Consider the following 13,319-nt stretch of genomic DNA (forward strand, 5'->3'; position numbering starts at 1 on the left):
TTCAGGTGTTGTTGAAATTTAAGCCGTGGCCCAAGGACAGGAATCAGGGAAGTCAGGCTGTTTCCATCCAAGAGAAAGAAGCACTCTTTATCAATCTGCTGTGCTGCAAAATATAAAACACATTTAAATGTCTTGGAAAGAACAGAAAGATTAATGATTACTTTTACAAAGCCAGTCGACTTAATGTGTCTGCAGAGCTTGAGCAGCTTTATCATCATAACAGCACTTAACGGCTTTATTATAATAACAACACGCAAACTTTGGTCTAAGGTAAAGTGAGGGAAACTACCAAGAGAAATTTCAGTGAGGAGAAGAAGTGAGAGGCTACTACAACGTGCATCAAGAAATAGTTAAAATACAAAGTAACGAGCCCAAATATAAATATACTTCGCCACTGTTTTCCATAGACAGCCAATATTGTCGCACAGCCTAGCGGAGTGCAGTATAGCAGAATAGTTAAATGTTGGTTTCTATTGAAAAGAGACAAAAACACAACTCACCCACTCTCCTCCAGTTATACGGTATGCAGCAACTTGCCGCGTCCAGCATAGTGTCCAAGCACTGATAAAACATGTCCGACTCCTCCTGGCAGCACAAACATTAAGAGGCTGTCCACACGAAAACACATTGCATTGTTTTGGCCGACCGTCCACACGGATCCTGAAAACGCAGTGCCTGAAGACGCACTTTTTTGAAAACGGGTTTCAGGGTGGAAAAATCCGAAAACGCAGCCCTCCCTCTCTCGTGTGGACAGCGAATCCGCATACTTTCCAAAACGATGACGCCATCGCCCCACCCCTCGACCTCTTGCCTCTGACCTCTGAACCCCGCAACGTCTCATAACAACAACAATGGCGGACTACATGCTTGTGTTGACATCACAGATGGAACAACACGGCTGAATTTATGGAGCTGGAGAACAACGACGACTGGTTTCATTTCGATGGGTGCCCCTATCACTTTGAGACCGAGTTTACCGAAGACGAGCTGAAGGAAATGGAGGAGAAAAGTGAAAGATGGACAGCTGCCGTTGCATCCACAAGAGTCTCGGTGCTGGGGGATTTAAGTGGTCTGGCTGTGGTCAATGCCTGCTAATGGCCTGTTTTTACTGCTGATGAAGTTTTTCATCAGCAGTAAAAACAGGGTCCCAGCACATAATACGAGGCATCAAACATCTGTTAGCATTGCCTGGTTTCTATTGAAAAGACAGTATTTGAGGCTATGAGTGGCTTGTTGCAGATTTGCGCGTGGAGAAATAGACTGCGCTGTTTGTTATCTTTGCTAAAGTTGCTACAGGTGAAGCTAGCGGTCAGCAGACTTCACCTCTCGAGGGGGGGTCTAACGTTAACTTGGTGTCACGGTGCGTTAGACCATGGATTAAATTTACACCATAATACTGCTACCAGTCGCTACTGGCGAGGTGCGTTACACTAGGGGTATTACCCCCCTCCCGACTAACATCTAACACAGCAAAAACGGTTTGAGTACACATTAATGTTACCATAACTGAATACACACACAGCTAACGGAAAAATATCCCTGCACTGCTAGACTTTAATAGTCTATCAAAGTGTGTGTCACAAGCGACGGAAACAAGTATTTTGTCAGGTGAAAATAACTAGCTAGCGATAACTATAGCTATAACTTAACTAATTAGAAAATGTGATTGTTTAGCATATGGCTACAACACAACCTAAATAACATCAGTTCAGACATATCTCAAAAACATTTTTCTTTGTCCTCATCTGTCATATTTGAATAAAAACACAGTGTTTCCCCTAGATTGTTTTTTTTCAGTGGTGCTCTGAGTCGGTAACCTAGCAACACTAGGGGGGATCTTTCAAAATTTTGAAAAAAAAACCTTTAAATGTTGACTACTGGTGAGATTATGGAAAAAAAATTCATTTACAGAAATTCAGAATCAGAATCTAAGACATGAGACAAGTGACTAGCCAATAAGACGTGAATGATGCATGACTGAGCCATTTTGCCTTTCAAGCTGGGAGCAAAGGGGAACTGGTAGTTAAATAAAAATGTGTCAAAATGAAAATTAAAAAATATCACAGCTTTGATCTTTTGGAATGTTGCTAAATGTCCAGCAACATTCTAAAACATCAACGCCTTTTGAGGCTTCATGACATCACTAAGTACTACAAAAAAGGCCACATTTCAATAACATTTCATCTACAGACATGATCAGTCAGGAGAACAACCAGGTGACCAGCCAAGGTGACACTAGCCAGGAGGAGAACCTCTTACAGGAAAAGAGTGAATTTTGCCAAGAAGGTGATACACAGAGCACAGCTTCAGCAATCGGGGAGTCATCTCACTTAACGAGAATGTCGTCGACACAGCCGATAGCAGTGCGAATGGAATCCTTAAAGGACAGACTACGTGAGGCCTGGGAGGACGAGAGAGAGTTCTGTCTCCAACAAAAAGAGCTGTTGTTCCAAGAAATACAAGAGCTTCAATCAGAGCTTGAGAGGACAAGTGCATGCGTAGTCCCACCGCTATGCCTATGTTCTCTTTTTTGGAAAAAAAATAGGAAGGCCGCGAAGGAAAATCAAAAGCTAAAAGACAAATGCCAGAAATTGAAAGGCCTCATTAGTGAATTTATCAAGCTGCAGGTAAACACTGAAAAACAACTGCAGCATTTAGATGAGTTTGGGAACAATCACAAGAAAATACAGGCCTGGGAGTCAGAGAAGAGGATCATGCTTGAAAGGATAAAAGAGAAGGAAACATTGCGTAAGAGGAAAGCACAATTAGAAGATGTAGAAGCCACTGTGATTTTAGAATGTGTGATAGAAAAGCTTTCACGTGCACCTAAGCCATCATTCTTGAGAAGATTGTTCTGCACTTGAACATGAACTAATGATGCTTATGTGAGTGATGTCTGAGTGGAGTGACCATGGGGTATTTGGGTATTTGTACAGGTTTTCTCCGGGTGTTCTGGTTCACCTATTAGCATTCCCCTAAATAAAAATGACAGTTGGACCTCTGAGCTGTCTATTGAGGGAGGAGCTCTCTTTGAGCAACAATGTTTAGCCCATTATGAAAATCTATTTTCATTTTAAAAAATCTTCCTAAACCACCAGCCCTACCCTCTAGCATTAGCCTTTAGAAAAAAATAAATAAATAAAATAACAATGATAATCTGGAAAACTAGAAGTTTTTGTGGAAACAGTTTTGTCATATGATCTCACTCACCAATGCTTGTCTTAATTTACAGATTTGAGTGCCTGAGTTGCAACTGGTCTGTGAGCTTCCTGGGTGGCTAAACCAGTGCCATAAAGACTAGAAAACCTGTGCAGTTTAAATTCAAAATGCTCTTCCAAACAGTCATAATTCTCAATAGTTTAACTGTTATAGGTCCAGGTCTGGGTCTGAATCTGTGCCGTGGTCCCCTTTTAGTGACCTCTGTTCTGAAGAGTTAACAATGAAAAGCATAGTCTACGTGCTTAACAGGTGCATGGTTAACTATCAGTCCACCATGGAAATAGCTTTTATCAATGAGGGATTAAATGTGTTTCCATTTGTAATAACTGTAGTTTACTTTGAATTAATTTAACGAACAATGGCGTACAAAGAGATCATGTTTGATACCAGTTCTTCGTGACATTGAATTCTTAATTGCTTATTAGAAATCATTCTAATAAGTTGTTCACTGTTCTGGTGTTAACAAGTGTTTTATATGACTGTCCCGTGAATTGAAATATATTTATCCAGTGTTCATCTGAGCTCTAATTAAATAAATATATTCAATGACCTTAAAAAAGGTTCCCTCAAAAGGGCTGATTATGATTTTAGGCAGTGAATGCATCCTTTGACTGACAACTGCAACCGCCAGTCGGCTGTTACAGCAGGCCCACAGACTGATTGATAAGCAGGCCAGGTAGCCGGATGCGGGCACACCGGGAAGCAGCGCAGCGGCTGTAGAGGACCTCGAGGGCCGACCAGAGACACCAGTAACAACGTATTGGAGGCCTTTGGACTGGAAGCGGCAGAAGTAGGAGCTTCTGCCCAAAAGCTGTGAGTCCCTAACCAATATGCAGGCTGAGACGAACCCTGAAACCAGAGAAGGTGAATCCTGTGTTTGTAGAGCAGACTGCTGGCCAGCTCCTGTGTTCCAGGTCCACAAGTGTCGCTTGGAGCGGTTCAGCCGAGGTGGAGGTCGGACGAAGGATGGGAGCACCACACAGGACTGAACTTTAACATTGCACTAATTCTGCTTTTAAAAGGAGATTCCCCCATATAAAGAAAGGACATTGCCCTAACCAGTTATTATTCCTATCTGGTTCTTGCACAATAAATGTTTTCTGTGGTTTGTGATTAATACGTGGACATTGCAAATAAAGAAAACCACCCTTATTACTTATACAGGTTATAAATTAAATCCATTTTGTTTTGCCTCCAGTCTTCACAAAGACATGAAGTCAAAAGATCAGCTCCTGGTTCTGTATTGTGACACCTGCACTGGAGTCTGTATTTAGGAAGCTTTATGTTAACATCACTGAGGGTAAAGGACCTTACAGGATACTGGGTCATGTTATATACAGTCCATTTAATGAATTTAAAGCTCAGTTTTCAACGTTTTTTGAAAAGGACAAATACTGTGTTTAGAGAGGAACTGCACAGACACCACATAAGCAATTGTAGGTACAATTGTGCCTATAAACGATAACAACCATTCATTCATAAATATTTAGATTGATAATATGGACAAAGTTATTATGAGCAGTATTTAAGCATTGACATCACTATGTAACATGACATATATATAATATAGTCATGTTATCTTTATTTACCATGGCATTTTCAAAACTGAAAATCAGGAGGGGACCAAAGTTTTTTAAAAGGTCATGTTGTTACAGACTTGAGCATAAAATCATAGTTTTCTTCCGACGTTATTCCTCTTTAGGAGATACGTTTCTAATGTAAATGCAGTTAAAAGTATAATATGTAAGAATTGTGAATTCTTGAATAAAACTTTAGGTAGGGAGCATTTTTTTCTTCGGAGCCATGGAACCACTGGAAGCACTGCTCGAACACTAATTCTCGGTCTTCCACGATGTGTTGCGCTGCAGGGGTCCTGCTGATGGAGCAGCTGTTCACTGGCAGGAGGACGCTCAGCTCCCCTTTTCACCTCTGGACGCTGGTTGGAGTTTTGGACGTTATTTTTCGTTATAAGAAGGAACATGTTTATGTTGTCTTGAATTATTTCCATTCCATTTGGAAACAAGGGAGGCTGCAAACCATTAGCTGCCATGAATGGCAACATACCTGTGGCGAAACTGACCAGGGAGTTGTGTGCGTATTCAACCTGGAGAGTTGTCGGGATGTCTGGCGGAAACACAGCGCAGCACAGACTCCAAAGTCCAAGTCCAAGCACACCTTTTACAACTGTGCCAATGCCAAGAAAGTGCTTGAGCACGTTACGGAACGCTCAAAATATCCAAACTAACTGGGCTTCGTGGGTAAAACATGCTTGGGCACAGTCCACCCTTCTTGTACTCCATCAGTTAGGAAAACTAACCTTTTGTCTGTTTGTTGTTGGGTTCGTAACACAAACATGTATAATTGTGATTGCACGTGATTCTGTTATCACTGCAGGAACTCCTTGGTCTCACCACTCCAGCTGTGCTGCACTCAAAACACAGCCAGTGGGCGTTGATAGACGGAATTCCTGGGTTAGATTCAGCAGATCCAAAATAGATAGTCACTGCGCTACCATCGAGTCCTCAGACATATAGACGACAATAAGAACATCTACATCAGAATGCAGTTGGTTTCAGCTCAGTATCTGATATTTAAGCATGAAACTGATTGGAAAACATATCACTCTGGGCTTGAGTATCACACTATGCAACTATTGGACTTCCTCACAAACAGACCCCAGACAGATCAGGCCATTACACCTCCTCTACTTAACAGCTCAGATATTGGCTATATGAATTTCTGCAAACCACAGATATGTTGAAACGGTGACAACAGTGAGTATGACCTGGTTAGGTTTAGGCACAGTAAAGATCATGCTATGGCTTCCAATCATTTTGTTTACCAAAAACACGGCTAGAAAAGTTTACGAGGTCTACTGTTTCACACTTAGGAATGTTGAGACACGGTCTTGAGCTATGGGCAAGGCTTGGCAGAGTTCTCGCCTGTAACTTCACCACCTCTCTCCATTTCCGGTTACAGGGTCAGGTACTAAATATGTCATGTGATGATGATAATGACGAAGAAATGTCAGTATAGTGCATACAGTATATGAAATGGTAAAATGTAAAGATATCAGTGGTTTGCTGAAATGTAACGTTAAACCAAATATCAGTGCCTTAATTATAGTACCCGTTATAGCAATAATAAGCAATAAAAAATATATACACCGGTCAGGTATTACATTATGATCACTGACAGGAGACAGTTAGCACTGTTAGCCTGTCTTGATGTCGATGCTGTCTTTTTAAATATTGTGCTCTCTCTGACTTTAATTCAGTCATGCTGCTGCTTTGGGTGCCCCCCTACGCTGCTTTCCAGTCTCAGAAGGGTCATATGCCACCACCACTGCCAGCAGAGTCTGGACTCCAGTGTCTGGACTCTCCATGGGGGGATTTTTCCTGCAGCTGCTCAGGGCAGACGCCCCTTGATCACAACATCTCCCCGAAGACTCTGAAGGCTTTCTGACGAGAATGAATTATCGCATCATCTGCTGTAATGAACATTTTCTTCACTTCATTCACGTGTCTCTCCTGATTGAAATGGTCTCTCCCATGTCAACTGCCAAAGAGGGGTGAAGGCTGTGTGTGGGTGTGTGTGTGGGTGGATGGGTGGGTGGGTGGGCAGGGCCTCAAGTGGAGGGGGTTGAGCGTTATTTAACAAGCAAAGCTGGCGGTTTGGTAGCAACCCTCTTCCCACAGTCTTTTGTATGTTTGATATGCTTCGATTGGCCTTATGTTAGAGGCAATTATCATATTCAAATCAAATCAAATCAAATCAAATCAACTTTATTTATATAGCACCTTTCATACATAAAAAAATGCAACCCAAAGTGCTTTACATTAAAAGAAAAGAAAATGAAACAAACCCCCGTAACATCCCCACTCCACGCACACACGCATATTAACACACACACAAACACACACACACACACACACACACACTTTCATACAAATGGAAAAGACAAACACACATGCTTTAAATTAAGTTTTACCTGTAGTACAGCTTTTATTAAGCAACTTGGTTTTTCAACCTGATTTCTATTGATGAGCACTCTATCTTAGAGAGAAGTAAACAGGCACCACAGATGGTGTTGACTAACTCTGCTGCTGCTGATGGTGTGTGTATGTGCACACACTCATGAGCCCTGATCTATAGTGATGCTTTCATCTCAGATCTATAACAGTAAACGGAACAAATTAGACTTTTACATTTCCACAGCGTTTGTTTGGCTTCACAGTGTTCGGTTTTCAATGGCTCTGCTCTCAGGGGCAAGGAAGCCACAGGCACCTGGCACCGCTTGTTGAATCTCTAAAGGTATTTGCAGCTGTGCTCAGAACTTGAGCCTCAGCCTCCACCCCATGGGTCGTTACAGAGAGGTGGGTCTGTTTGAGGCAGCAGGAGGTTTCATAAAGTCTCGCGTTAACTGGTATTATCAGCCTAAAAAGCAGGTGATTACAATCCATGTTTTTGTTGTTAGGCAGCGACGTCTAGCGACTGTTGTTTTTATTACAGCTGCAAAGAAGGAAGAATGTAAGAATGAAAAGTCAGCACAGGGAGGATTTCGAGGATAGAAGGCTGGGTCAAACAAGCACAGGACTTTCATTCAGGAGACCACAGTTCATGTCTAGTGAATTTTATAATTTCAGATTCAAAAGGATTTTCATATTTTTGCTTGTTATGATTAAAATATATATAAAAGTATTTGTTTTGGGTATACCTTATTGTTGTTATTAATTAATTAACTTTAATTAATTAATTAATTAATTAACTGAGTGATGGGGGAGGGATTGTCCAATGAAGCACCTCGCTGACATTGATGCTGATAATACAGTGAATAACAGTGTGTGTATTGCTTTTGTGTCACTCTGCCCGTGTCCGATCTGCTGTCGTTTACATAAAAATGCTTATAGCTCTATTTACTGCCGTCAGCTCTGAAAGAATAGGAAATAGTGACAGCTTCTAATGCTAACATTACATGCCTTGTGTAAAGTGTCAGGGAGCTTGTCTCCATTGTAAATTAGAAGTGAGGTCCTCAGGCGAGGCTGTCTTTCTGACTTTTCTTCAGTAAGAGATCAAGTTTGGGTTTTTATGTGATTCTCGTATAAAAAAAATATTCACCACTCTACAATCTCTGCTTCACCAATGATTGTGATTGAGAAAAAGGCTTTCTGGTTAAACCCTCCATGTTGACAGCAACACAACAATCTCAAAAGACAGACAAAACAAGCACTTCTTCTAATCCTTCAGTTCGGAATACTTCCTGTTGATGTGTTTATAAAACATACGCATAACTGCGGTCACACGTGATTATGTAACTACCGTGGCAACTCCTTGGTCTCGCAACTCCAGCTGTCTGGCAGTGCTGCTCCATGCGGGACTCAAAATACAGGCGGTCGAGGTTGCCAGACGGCGGAGCAAAACCGTACCGGAGCAGGAAAGCTACACACATGCATGCAGTGGAATCTTACAGTGAGACATACACAAAGTCACACAGAGTGTGACAGGAGCAAACCAATCTATGGTTGCGTATGTGCAGCTTTATTTCTAACTCTTGTGTAGATTTTTCTGAATTTGTCAATCTTTACAACCTTAATATAGTATTTATTGGTCACGGCAAGATAACTCACATTCACAAAAGTCTGACCAGTGTAGTCAAAACAAAATGGTGTCTAATAATCAGGCTATAATGGATACAACATCCCCAGAGGATACACTGTCATGGTTTTGTTGACTCCACGCACAGAGTGTTGACTTGCGGGGGCTACATGCGAAAGCAGTATAACAATGAAAGGAAATCTAATGATTGAAAATTTGCATTTATTTGTGGTAAGGGAGCTTTCAGTGACCCCGTGACCCCTTTCCCTTTGGCACCTTCAGGTCAAATTCCCACCCATATGTGAAAAACATTACACTCTAACAGGCATGCCATGAAAATTTGCTGAGCACATTTTCTGAGCAATCTAGCTGGTGCTTTCAGAGAGAACAAAACAACAGCGCAATATCTGCTGGAGAGAAATAAGGTACAAAAAAAGAACAAAACAGGAAACGTCCATTTACTGTCAACCACTCCACAATTTACAGATATTTGATCTGATCTGCACTCTACATGTACTACATGAAGAAGAGGCTACGTTAGAGGCCGAGAGAGACAAGTGAGAAATGAGGAATTAATTTCCAAGGCTCCAAATCATTAGCAGCAGGCTGTTCTTCATGAATTAATAAACACAACAACATGTTGCTTTTTGAATTCAATTACAAACTAGGTCAATAGCGCATCCCAAATAATTAGACCTGCACATTAATAGATTATTTAATATTTCAGCTGTAAAACAGCACTCTGGCATGTCAGACAGAGGCTGACAGATCTGAAGAGAAAAAATGTCTCAACCTTTATTTACACTTGGAAGGTTGACAAAGCAAGTCGGGCAGGTCTTCAAGATAATCCATTTATTGTCAAAAGATTGTCAGGTTGCATTTTTGGCTTTTTCTGGATGATTTTTTTTCCCCCTGGTATTTTATCATTTTAATTAGGGGAGACAAGTGAATGAAGTAACGATCATTGTTTATTATGACAGATGAGGTGTAATAATTGAGTCTTGTCAGAAAGTCCTTGACGCTAAGACTCTACAGGGAGATTTTGTAATCAAGGGGTGTCTGCCCTGATAATTGCAACAGTAGTGTTATTGAGCATTAATTTGACCATGCCGTTAACTTTAACCGTAATTATATCTCTTATTCAATATAATCATCATTAGCATGAAAAACACCTTCAAACGAGGATTTAGCAATAATAAAGAGATTTAATGTCTAAACCTTGTACCTCATTTATTTTTCCTTTATTTTGAATCATCTCTCAACCAAGACATATACACACATTAGAAACCTCCAACACGGTAATACCCCGGGGTTTTTTGTGGGGTATCAGTTGGAGCCAGTGATGGCACACATGCTGGAGCTCAGATAGAAATTCACGTTGAAACCACAGGTCAGGATACCTACACCCGAACCAAGTAAAAACAATCCAGCAATTTCCTTCAAAACCTCTTCCCAGAGGTAGTGACGTGACCAGAGACCAATCCCGAGGCCTGGTCATGTCCCGATGCTTGGCCCTGCACCGACTCCTCTGTCCTGCAGCAGCACGTGGTGACGTCCAATGTCTAACCTCGTCCGCAGTGTCTCTTGATAAGCAGTTGGCGATGCTAATAGCTGGCAAAAGTCTGTCATGCCCTCAGCTTGCGCCAGAAACGAGCGCCCTCACTTCTAAAACACACTCGGTTACACTCTTAACAAAATAAGCAAACGCTCGCCTAAACTCCCGGCTGATAACGATAAACAGTACTTTTCATAAAATCATTTGAAAGTTTCCTCGGAATTAAGGTCTTTCCGTAGCTCTCCGCAAGAGAAACCAGAGAAAGCCTTTCAAAACATGGTACATTTTGGCACAATTCGCCACATTAACCATAGAAATATTAACAGCAGCAACATCATAAATGTATAGGCCGACATCAGAACACTTTACTTACTGAAATAAATGTAGTAAACCCATATAAACAAATTAGCAAGGCGCTACACATAGTTTCCAGGGTGTTAAAGTACTTTTTTTAAGCCCAGATGTTGCTGCATATACAGGATTCCCAACAAGCACCACCAGTCAGATGGTTCTTTTGCTGTTAAGAAAAGGTGATTTAAAGGTGTAAAAATAGCAACAATCTATTTTGGCAGACACGGTGATGGGTATATACACATCGTAACCAATTTCACATGTCTCTGCAGCGGAAATCAGCCGACCGTTTTCTACACGAAAATGACGGCTGCGGTATCACTGTGATGCGGCCTGTGCCGCCATTGTTTGGTTTCACTTTAAAAAAACAAAGCCAGCGTAGTTCTTCGCGCAGCAGCATTGTGTGATCTCTATGTGGCTGTGTTCGTCTGTCACTCAATACTTTATGACTCCCCTACCCTATTGTTTGTATTGTTTCCTGCTGAAAGAATACAGTCACAGCGGAAATACAGTTTAATTTGTAAAAAAGGCTCAGTAACATCCTCAAACAGCTGGTCGTGTTTTCAAAGTGCTATTTTCAGTGGCTGATGAATCCATGTTTGGTACTCTAGAAAGTATTTGTGTCAGCAGGACGGTGTGTGTGGGACTGAGTCAGAATAAGCTACAGTGTGTGTGTGTTTGTGTATGTTCATGTTAATGAAGGAACATGTCAGCCAGAGCAACAGTGTGGCTCATTGATGTGTTTTTCATTGTTCGGGGACAACAATGGAGCTCTACGGCACAGAGGAAGAAGATATATCAGGCTGTGATACACACACACAATACTCGTTAGTGGGATTTATTTGTTTTTATTTTTGGGATTACTTGACAATAACAACATGATAGAATATCATCAGACTAATCCTTTAATGGAGAGCTCACTGACAGGCCTTCAGTCGGCGATAAATGGTTTCACTGCTGCACAGCTTGTTTTGTTGTTAGTCCAATCGTTAAAAGTCGTTGAACTTGAAAATGTTATCCGGAGCGCAGGCGAAACCGGACTTGTTTCAGCCCCTTGAAGACTTTTCGCTTCTCATCCAAGAGGCTCCTTCAGTTCTGACCGATTATCTGGACTGTTATTTCCTCCTCGGGATTGTGACAGCAGCAGTAGGACACTGTTTCAGAGTGTGAAAAGTGGGAGGACACATCTTTCTTGTCCATGGTGTAAATGCGTCTCCGTTTATTAAAAACAAAAGTCGATACACTGAGAGAGAAAACAGTGAGGGGACGTTGACAGTAGAAGCACAGTCACCTGTCTTTGAACCACAAGGTAGTAATAATGTAATCAAACACACTCACATCAGGCTTGTGATTATGACTAGCCCTGACCTCCAAACAACCTCAGCTCATGTATAAATGTGTGTGTGTGCGCGCGCGTGCGTGTGTGTGCATGAGAGTGTTTATGGTGGTTAGGTTAGTTCAGTAAGAATGCCGACTAAATAAGCCTCAATAAAAGTGCACATTTACCTGCTCTACTTTGATAAATGTCACAGCTCCCTGCGGAAAATTGGCTGCAAAAGGACAGGGTGACTAATTCCCTTGGAAAAATGTTGTAAGGGCTTTTGTATGTCTGTGCATGTGTGTTTATGTTTGTGGGTGTGTGTGCGGTTGCGTGAAGGACTTACAGGTTCTTTGAATGAAAATGAGAACTGTTCAATAATACATAAGGCTGTCTGCAGAACACTATTACCAAAGAATATGTTTTATGAAAGCCCCCGTAAATGGTGGCGCTGGATATTTCCACGCTGCAATATATTTTACAGATTTGACAAATTGCGGACAGCAGTCGATATTGCATTTGGGTTTCACGCTCCGCTGCTTAATGTATTCCCTCAATTCTGAAAACATTGAAAAGGGGCTAAGAAAAAATGTTAATCACATTTCTTTTCCCCATTATATTGCCTTTTCCTGCTGGTGTGTAGCTATGACATACTACATTATGGGTTAACTTGCATCAGAATATGGATATGAAGCTGCTTGTCAACTTTCTCACCGGGGATGTAAATCTGATGCATTGCTGCCTTGTTAATCCACAGCACACATTCATAATTATCATATTAAGTAATATATTTTCTGTATGGATTACACAACATGAGATATTCTGAGAACAGAGTGCCAAAAAAGAATGTGAAATAACATAAAATAGCTCATAAAAACACAGTAACTTCCTGTAATCAAAACAAATTTTTAAAGCTTTAATTTTGGAAGTTAAACACTTAATTACAGAGATATAACAAATAATGGAATTACAAACAGATAATCATGTTTTAAAATTGCTGATGGTAGCTGTTCTAGTAGGGTTTTATTTTACAATTATGATTGAAAACTCATTTTCAAAAATGTCAAAATATTGCTAGACATTTGGTACTGAGGACTAAATACAACATTGTGCTCACGCTTTGTATGGGAAATACTGCTGGAAAACACTGAAAGAGGAGAAAAAACATCCACCAAACTGTGACTGTTCAGATGCTTTCAGTCAGATGCCTGCGTCAGAGTGGCTGACTATAAAGTGATTCAAGGAAAGTTAGGGAACTTAAGATGTGTTTTTTGCTAGAAG

The 13,319-nt window shown here is 41.0% G+C and overlaps 1 protein-coding gene across 5 annotated transcripts; it reads left to right on the forward strand.

Moving 5' to 3' along the window:
• The first annotated feature begins 2,148 nt into the window (after window positions 1-2,148).
• On the forward strand, window positions 2,149-6,735 carry LOC115568444 (uncharacterized). Of its 5 annotated transcripts, XM_030395732.1 has the most exons (3): window positions 2,149-2,748; window positions 6,110-6,204; window positions 6,497-6,735. In XM_030395732.1, the coding sequence occupies exons 1-3, from the start codon at window positions 2,193-2,195 to the stop codon at window positions 6,671-6,673; spliced, it is 828 nt and encodes a 275-aa protein (XP_030251592.1). In that variant the 5' UTR covers window positions 2,149-2,192; the 3' UTR covers window positions 6,674-6,735. The 5 variants fall into 5 exon arrangements, 2 of the variants coding, with proteins under 2 accessions (XP_030251592.1, XP_030251593.1); XM_030395733.1 differs by lacking the exon at window positions 6,110-6,204 and having other exon boundaries at window positions 2,150-2,748; XR_003981400.1 differs by lacking the exons at window positions 6,110-6,204; window positions 6,497-6,735 and adding an exon at window positions 3,811-4,378 and having other exon boundaries at window positions 2,154-2,748.
• The last annotated feature ends 6,584 nt before the right edge of the window (window positions 6,736-13,319 follow it).

The sequence above is a fragment of the Sparus aurata genome, chromosome 18 (assembly GCF_900880675.1).
Source record: "Sparus aurata chromosome 18, fSpaAur1.1, whole genome shotgun sequence".
NCBI lineage: Eukaryota > Metazoa > Chordata > Actinopteri > Spariformes > Sparidae > Sparus > Sparus aurata.

Excerpts from the sequence above, each read along its gene's own strand:
- LOC115568444 (XM_030395732.1), top strand. The coding sequence starts at position 2,193 with ATGATCAGTCAGGAGAACAACCAGGTGACCAGCCAAGGTGACACTAGC. Across the intron at positions 2,749-6,109 it reads AAAAGAGAAGGAAACATTGC|GAATGTTGAGACACGGTCTT; the intron begins GTAAGAGGAAAG and ends TTTCACACTTAG. Across the intron at positions 6,205-6,496 it reads ATTTCCGGTTACAGGGTCAG|TCATGCTGCTGCTTTGGGTG; the intron begins GTACTAAATATG and ends ACTTTAATTCAG.